Raw genomic sequence first — 9,415 nt, 5'->3', positions numbered from 1 at the left:
TGCAGATAGCCCTCGTGTAGCTTTGCGCGAAATTAAAAAAAAACAAAAAAACATTAGTTAGACATGGTTCAAAGGACAATAAAATTTAAGTAGAAACAGGTGTATACTGCTTCGAGTTTAAAGCTATTTAGGATAAAGAAAGGTAGTTTTATGTTACAATTTGAAGTCATTTGAGAAAAAAGAAAAGGATAATTTAGGTTTATTTCATATTTTGATTGTAGAATTGACCAACCTTGTAAGAGGTAGGATAGAGAAAATTACACATAAAATTCAAAACAAACCAAAAAAAACAAAAATTAGTAAGAAAAGCTGTAAAAGAAGGGAACATTTTTCATCCGAAGTATTATATATGAAGCCTGTGGTATTATAAAAAGGTAAACAATAAATTCAAGGCTAGTATGAGAGTACTTGAGTGTTCACATAGTGATGATAAAAAGACCTATGTGGTTAAAAAAACTAACAGGTGTTAATATATTAAAAATAGCAATAAAACAAATTACTCAAAAGTGTATTGAAACTATGCCACAAAGTTCATGTCAAAGATCAGATGAAGCATAATTTACATCACTAATAAGAAGCAATGTGTTTTTATAATTTACCTCGACAAGCAGCCTTTTTTTTATATATCTAATAGTCTATTCGCATTTTAAGGATCAGAATTACCACTAAATATGAAAATAACTTTATTGTTTCACCTTTCAAAAAGTTTTTCTTCTAGAATATAATACATTTTAACAATTGTAATGTGCCACTTCTAGAAATTCTGGAGAATAATACATTTATATTGTAATACTGAACAGTGCCATGGAAAGAGTTCAACATTTAAATACTGGTACTGATGAAAGATAGCTAGATCATGTAAGAAGTAAGTATTATGAAAAATTGGTTTATACTTCAATATTATGTCAGAATAGCTTATCAGTACACACATTACATGTTTGGTAAAAGTAGCCTTGATTAAAACTTTTGTTATGGTTCTGTGATAGATGTTTTTGTTAATCTTAAAGTTGTACTTTAATTTAGTTGCTGACTATTTAGAAGGATGACAGATTGTTAAATACAGAGGGTTGAGTGAGTTATACCAAAAAAAGGTTTTGAATATGCAAATCAGCAAGACACGTGATAACCACAGATGATATAAATAATCATAGAAATGGCATTTATCAGAACTACAGTTTGACATTATTTACTATTACATAGGTAGTGTGATGACACAGAAAAACTGATCACTTTTGAGAAGAGAATGTAACATCCTTTTGTGATGCAAAATATTCATACACTCCGATCATATAGCTATGTTCAAATCAGGGATTTAGAATTTCCAAGATGGGGAATATCTCTTATACTTAATGGCATTGGACAACTGGGGAACATAGATGCATTTGAGCCACCAGGATCATCCAAAAGAACACTTGCAACAAGTCATAACCTCCCCCCCTCATGGTAAGCAAAGAGTGGCATCTTGTAACAGATGAGAATCCATAAACAAAAAAAAGTTGGAAACTATCCATGTGCCCCAAGCAACAGGCCACAACATAATAAAGTAGGATCTCGATGTGGAAGAGGAACACAAGTTGTGTACATGAGCTACTTCCAAGACATATCAGGGAAAGGAAGACGAACTACAGAAAGTGGTATGAACAGAAACTAGCTAAGGAAAAATGGCATAAGGTGATAAAACTTATATGTATCTTGATAACTGTAACAAATCTTGTACCATTTTTTTACCAGTCTGTAGGTGAAATAATTTTTCAATAACAGTACAAGGCATGTCGCAAACGTTTTTTGAAGGGACCCATGATCACTGCTGGATACTGCAGAGTTGAAAGTTAGGAATCAGAAGAATGGATACAAAATCAAGGGGAAGTTTGTTTATTGTCAGGCCAATATTCTAGATGTTTTGTACCATACAGAAGGCTTTGCATAGAAGTGAGGTCAACAGAGTATGGATTTATCAAGATAAAGCTTCCAGTCATATTTACTGTCCACTGGTTGCTTACATCAAGTAGCTCAAGAATTAAATGGGCATTCATGCTATTCCATATGAAGATATGCTGGTCAAGTTACCAAATATGGTGCCTGTGGATTTCTTGTGATTGGACTATTGAACATGGTGCTGGCCAACTAAGTGGATTATGGAAAGCAAACAGGAAGGATTGGTTTTCTTTGGATATGACAGAATCTTTTGTGATGGAAACTGTGTTGCAAGGCTATTGTAAAGATGTACAGTCATCAGATAGTTTGACCAGACATGGGAATATGGTAACAGTGTGGTGAGGCTCTAAAATCGTTTTGATATAATGTACTCAACTCTGTATGTTAGTATATACTCTAAGCAATGATTTTTAATATTTGATCTGTTTCAACTCCACAGGATTACAATAGTATTTTGTGTAATTTGTTTTAACACAGTTTTAAATTTTCTGCCTAATAGATGGAGTGGTTTTGGTAGATCCTGAGTATGTGAAAGATAGGCGTGTATTCGGTCATGTTCTTGCAGCATTTCGATATGGTCGTGAAGACTTGGATGTTCTTGGGTTAAACTTTCGGAAGGACCTGTACCTTGCCTCAGATCAGCTGTATCCTTTGTCAACTGACCCCGATAAAAAGCACCCACTAACCCGTCTTCAGGAACGTCTTCTCAGGAAACTTGGCCCAAATGCTCACCCTTTTTATTTTGAGGTTTGTTGAAATATGGCAGAAATCTTATATATCTAAAAGAAATAATTTATTTTATTTTATTAGTAATAAAAAGTAACCTAAGATTGATCATGAGTTGTAACTTATACCATAACTAGGAGTTGGAGAATATTTTAAAAGATGCATAATCTAAAGAAACCTACTCAGCTTGAAAAAGAAATTGGAGTTATACTGTAAAGTATTGGTAATGGTAAGATGCCTTTTTATGCTAAAGTATTGGTAATGGTAAGATGCCTTTTTATACTAAAGTATTGGTAATGGTAAGATGCCTTTTTATACTAAAGTATTAGTAATGGTAAGATGCCTTTTTATACTAAAGTATTAGTAATGGTAAGATGCCTTTTTATACTAAAGTATTCATAATGGTAAGATGCCTTTTTATACTAAAGTATTCATAATGGTAAGATGCCTTTTTATACTAAAGTATTGGTAATGGTAAGATGCCTTTTTATACAAACCTTAAAAGTAAAATGTTTGTGGTCAGAATCTCAATATCTTCCTTTATCTTAGAAGATTAATTCATCTTGCAATTAAATGAACCTGATTACCCTGTTATGTTTTTGATACGCCCACCAGTGGCACAGTGGTATGTCTGTGAACTTATAATGCTAGAAACTGGGTTTTGATACCTGTGGTGGGTAGAGCACAGATGGCCCATTGTGTAGCTTTGTGCTTAATTTCAAACACACAAACAAACATCTTTGATACATAAAATGATGAGTAGTCAGAAACAATAATAGGTTTTTCATCTCTATGCCTTTTACAGTACTGAAAAATTCAAACAACTTTTTTTTAACCCCTTAAATCCAAGCGAATGCTACCAGCGTCCGGCTGTAATACCTGATTTACCCATCAGAAGGGGACAGTGTCCAATAACATTTGTCTCTTTGGCTGAAAACTAATCCAAATCATTTTTATTATCCACAAAATTGAAATTATAGAAGATATGATGGTAACTATTAGGAAATTATGAAAGTAATTCTGGCAGAACATGCAAGCAATTATGTGTATATAAAGAGTTAATGAAGTTTTTGAAACATTACTTATTACTAATATCCATGGTTTACTTTATTCTTAGTGATAGTAGATTAGTTTTATTTTAAAGTTACCACAGAAACACATCACACCTTTGTAATTTTCTACAGATTCAGATTGAGAATCTTGCAAATCTATTGCTATAATTTTTTTTTCTGTATTACAGCATTGTCGTTATAATTTCTGTTTATATCTGTAATTTTTATGTAGTATAGGTTTCTGATAGTTCATAAAGTTTGAATAAACCAGGTTGAAGTGTATCGAAAAATAGATTACGTACATAGAAAATGATTGTAGCTTTAGTTATCCACATGATTGAAGGAAACATTCCTAATGTACTTCACATTTATAGTGACTGAAAATGGATAAAATGGTGTTTCTATAAGTGTAATAATGATAAAACGTTAAGTACGTTACATGTAATAAGAATCTTAAAGTAATTTCTAAACAGTTTTCCATAATTAAATGCTAATATAAAAAATATCATAGAATTGAAATACTACATTTTTTAATATTTGGTTAAATACATAAAAAGTTGGATATTTTTCTTATATAAATTGAAAATAAAATAAAATCATGTGTTATACACAGTTATTTAAAATGTTTGTAATTTTTGTTTTTGTAAGATTAATATTGTTTTTAAAAACATCTTGTATGTCATAAGTCACTTGTAGTTTGTGAAAATGATTACAATGAAGTACTTGTATCAGAAACTTTTATTGTGTGTTCTGTAATGACAATTTTATTGCACTAACGTTTTTTGTTTTTCATTATTGTTCTTCTTTCAGCTCCCTCCTCATTGTCCAGCATCGGTCACTTTACAGCCTGCATCTGGAGAAACTGGAAAACCATGTGGTGTAGACTATGAACTTAAAGCTTATGTAGCAGACACAGTGGATGAGAAACCACATAAAAGGTGATAATAAACTTCTGTGAGTTTTTAATATTAGACCTACCATTAACACTTTATTCTTAGCAAAGGCGTTAGAGTTTCCTAAAAACAAATGAACTATTAAAGTAATGTTCTAGCTGATGAATGTGAAAAAATTAAGTCTGTTATGCTTTGCAGAAACTCTGTAAGGTTAGCCATACGAAAGGTGATGTATGCACCAAGCAAGCAAGGAGAACAGCCCAGTGTCGAAATCAGTAAAGAATTTATGATGTCACCTAACAAGTTGCATTTAGAAGCCTCACTTGACAAAGAGGTTTGTCATTGTTGCTGTGATTTTGAACAAGTTAAATGTTTTTTAATTTTGAACAATGATAAAAACAAAGTAAATTATTTTGAAATAATCATATGTTGTAAAATGCTTTTCCTTTGAATATTTTTAATTTTACGTTCATTATTGAAACCAAAGGAAATTATCAAAGTACAAGTTTTTCAGTAAGTTTTTAGTATGTTTTATGAAATATTCATAAGTTAAAACTGTTACATGTTTCAGTAAATTGCATCAGGCCATATTACAATGGGAAATAACTTAACTGATGAAATTGCATCAAACTCGAATCTTGTAATAATTTTCTAACCTCAACGTAAGCTAATTAGAAAAATAGCAAACACATATTCTGTCAAATTTTTTATATTCGTTGTATTAAATTTCTATACGATATACTTTGGCTACTCCTCAACCATAATTCTGTAATTATTTAAAATAATTTGGGTCATTATTATTATTACTATTCATGTTTATGCTTAACCTCAGAATTACCAAACCAATCAGTTTGTTATTAAACATATTTTCCTAAACTGTTTATGTACCAAATTACTTCGTGTTCCCCTGTTGGATAAATAGGCCGTAACAACATATGAATGACATAAAAAATGTAAATACAAATACCATCAGTTTTGTAGTTAATCTCACTAACTACTGCTGGGTATTTTACATAGAAAATTAGTGATATGTCCCATTTTGTTGGCCAGTTCTTCATACTGAGTGTTATAAACAGGCAAAATTATAACATTTCTCATTTTGTTAAAATATGTGGACACCCACCAGTTGTAATTGGTATATAAACAAGTAGCTAGTTTGATGATTAATAAGATTATTTTGCATTCTTAGCTTATTATATTGTTTTAGGACTAATCTAGATCTCTTACACTGCCAAACCTTGTGAAATATTGGATTTAGTACATTCTAATCATTATAGATTTTTCTTGTCGTGTGTGTTGAATTATGACATAATATACTTCTATCTAGTTATTTTGTTATGCAGTTGGTTTCAATAACTTATGAATGAACTTTTAGTTTTGATCTAAGTAATTAGCTTAGTTTTGATCAGGTATTCTTAATTCTTTTTTGTCACTATAAAAACAAAGTTTGTAAGTTTTTATGTGGGGGGTAATATATTTCAGCTCTATCACCATGGAGAAGATATTGCAGTCAATGTTCACATCGCAAACAACTCAAATAGGACAGTAAAAAAAGTCAAGATATCAGGTATGTGTAATAACCCCAATCATGAAACTGAAAGATGAACCTTGTTCAGGTTCTGATGTAGTTAGAAGGCAATGAAATGTGTATTTGTATCTTTGTGTATCAGCACAGTTTTACTTGTGGACTTTTTTATATATATACACACACACAAAATGGTTTATCAAAGACAAACAATACAAGTGTGAACTCAAATTTGTTCTCTCATTCTTGTATTGGGCTAAATATGGTACAGTAGTTAGTGTGCTTGGATTGTAACTGAGAGTTCATGTTTTGGAGCTGTGAGAGCATTCATAAGGGTGATGCCTTCCTCCTAGTCTTATCAGTTCAAAATTAGGAACAGCTGTGCACAGATAACCCTTGTGTAGCTTTATGTGAAAAATTTGAAAATAAACGAATATTTTTCACTGAAGTTTTTTTTAATCTTCAAGTAAAATTCCTCATTGACAGATTAAAAGCTTTAACAAAAGAAAAGTAAAATTGAATTTGTTAAAAATTAATGTAAGGCTCTGGTTATTTTATGTATTTTTCATACTTATGTTTAAACAAGACCAGTCTTGAAGTATAGAAATAATCGGTTGATGAACAAATTAAATTAGTCCTTTATTGCAACATTTGTTGGATTGTATGATGATCTTTCAAACAAAAAGTTAAATGGTTTTAAAACCTTTAAACCAAAGGAGCCTAAGTGTATGTTTCATGTAATTAAGAAGAGTAAAACAATTTAAATATGGGCTATTGTTTTACAGAAAGAAATTGATTTACTGTGTAAATGAATTGAATGGGATATAAAGTTTTTATGAGCATTTTCTATTAAGTATGTTTTGTTAATTTCTTAACGTTAAATGTTCTAGTTCGACAGTTTGCTGATATTTGCCTGTTTACTGCAGCACAGTATAAATGTTCAGTAGCTTCAGTGGACAGCGAGTGAGTACTTTGATATTCTGTCTATTTTATTCAACCTGCTTTATGTTAGTTTCATTTGGTAACAAGCAAAAAACTGCTGTTTTAAAATGCCATACAACTTATAATTATAACTCATTTTTGGAATTAAATAAACCAACATTACCTATGAAAATTATAATGTTTAGTTTTTTCTTTTCCAAACACATTTTTATTACATTTAATTTCAGCCATTCAATCTTAACCAAACCAGCATATTCAAATGTTTCTGTACCTATATCTGTATGTCTGTCAATTTATAACTATTCTGTAGTCAGTATTCTTATATGTTTGTGTTTATCCATTAGTGTTTAACTGCTGATCTAGCAACCAGTCAATCAGTGGTCAATCTTTATTTTTTACCCTATTGTTAGATAAATTTGTATCCATAAATGTTTCTTAATCAGTAATTTTTCAATCAGTCTGTATCCATCTGTCTTTCCTTTTCAGTCACATATTTTGTCTTTATTTCTTCATCAATCTGTTTATCAGTCTTGTTTTCTCCTTCAGTAATCATCAGCAGTTATTCAATTTGCATCAGTATGTATCTAATTAGCTATGTAGTTAATCTGACTATCTATTGTAGGTATATCTATGTCTATATACACTTTGTGGTTCTAGCTTAGTGATTTAACATTGCAGTAAAAATGTAAAACATAAATATTTTCTAGAGATGGGTGTCCTGTTGGACCCGGGTTTACATTATCAAAGGTTTACTATTTGAAGCCCCTGTTAGCCAATAATAAAGACAAACGTGGTCTAGCATTGGATGGGCAGTTAAAACATGAGGATACAAATCTTGCATCATCCACAATGTAAGTCACTATTTTTTCTAATTGCTTTCAATTATGATTTTATTATTAAAAAATAATAAATAAAGCTGTAGATATTACATTCTTATTCAGTTTCTTCAGCAATTTTGAAGCTATCGTGAGTAATCCAGATGTTAGAGGTAATTTTTTTTTTCCCCTCGTTGACAAAAACATTTTTCTCGACATAGTAACACTGCCTATAAATCAAAATTGAAAATATATCTCTCACAATTATTTGTTATTTATAATTAACGATGCGGAAAAGCTACTCACTTCTTTGTACTAATTATTATGATTCAATGTTTATCTGTAATTAAATATATTGTAATAAAAGTTATTAAAACACTAATCTTATACTATAATTGTAACATTTCACAAAAACTACTTAACTTATTGTTATCTAGGAAAATGATTATTGATTTTGTTAAAACATTATATCATTGATTATATCTGTTTTCAACCAAAGATTAAGCTTATCTTATTGTAAAATGTTGAAACTAGGAATTATATAAAGACTGATTTTTTTTATTTTATATCTTTGGAATAGTTAGCTTTTAATTTCTTCTTTGTTTTGTTTGTTGTTGTTGACCCAGTTCTTTGAAAAATGTGGACTAAATTTTTTTTTTTTTTTAATACTGAATCTTTGGGTTACTTCAAAGAGAATAGTTTTAAAAAAGAAACATGAGTGACAAAAATAAGTATTGAGGTTTTTTTGGTAGCAATAAAGTGAGCTTCAATTCACAAGTTCATAAAAATTGATCTTTTAATAGCCAGAGCATTACTTGTATATTAGTATCAACTTGAAGTAATTGTGCACGTATTAACATGTTAGTTTCAGAAAAACAAAATTTGTGTGATATGAAGAAAATTAAGGAGAAATTTTAATTGTCTACTTTCTCTTTTCTTTTAATGCATATACAATATAAGTGGAGTGTTATCAACAGTTTTGTTGCAATTATGTAGAAGTCTTGCATGAGCAAATGGGTATGGTAATAATTGAATATATTTTACCTGGAAATGCCTTCACGTTAGTCTCTTTTCTTGAACACTATTTGGTATCCAACTGTGTCACAATTCAATGTATCATCAGTGATTTTTTGTAATGGGGGAGGGGGGTTTATCATTCAGTACCGTTATTTTAACGTGAATGTTTTAAATCTTTTTTGTGTGTGTGTGTTCGTGTTAATCAACTTCTAAATTTTATATCTGACAAGTAGTAATACAATTCACAGAGGTTTTTATAAAAAGGTCTAGTTCCATATTGATTATTAAACTAACTTTTTCTCAAGAACAATGTGAGAAACATTTATACATACATCAGAGGTGGTACTGTATTGTGTTATCCTCTTGTCCACCACCAGTAATTAGAACAATACACAGCACACCAACTACTGTGTTTTTATATATTTGTACAATAAGGTTTTAGGGTATACTTTAAATATATATATATATATATATATATATGTGTGTGGGTGGGTGGGTGGGTGTATATAT

The 9,415-nt window shown here is 30.3% G+C and overlaps 1 protein-coding gene across 3 annotated transcripts in view; it reads left to right on the top strand.

Annotated features, from left to right (window-relative positions):
• Positions 1-9,415, top strand: part of LOC106473243 (arrestin red cell-like) — a 65,756-nt gene that overhangs the window by 47,884 nt on the left and 8,457 nt on the right. For all 3 annotated transcript variants that reach the window (XM_022402642.1, XM_013933933.2, XM_022402638.1), the window contains exons 5-10: positions 2,435-2,682; positions 4,524-4,651; positions 4,805-4,940; positions 6,089-6,173; positions 7,022-7,094; positions 7,781-7,924. In XM_022402642.1, the coding sequence (XP_022258350.1) occupies positions 2,435-2,682; positions 4,524-4,651; positions 4,805-4,940; positions 6,089-6,173; positions 7,022-7,094; positions 7,781-7,924 (814 nt within the window). The remainder of the gene's footprint in view (positions 1-2,434; positions 2,683-4,523; positions 4,652-4,804; positions 4,941-6,088; positions 6,174-7,021; positions 7,095-7,780; positions 7,925-9,415) is intronic.

This window comes from Limulus polyphemus, unplaced genomic scaffold (assembly GCF_000517525.1).
Source record: "Limulus polyphemus unplaced genomic scaffold, Limulus_polyphemus-2.1.2 Scaffold127, whole genome shotgun sequence".
Taxonomy (NCBI): Eukaryota; Metazoa; Arthropoda; class Merostomata; order Xiphosura; family Limulidae; genus Limulus; species Limulus polyphemus.
Note: the sequence above shows the minus strand (reverse complement) of the source record. Positions and strands in the feature narration are given on the sequence as shown.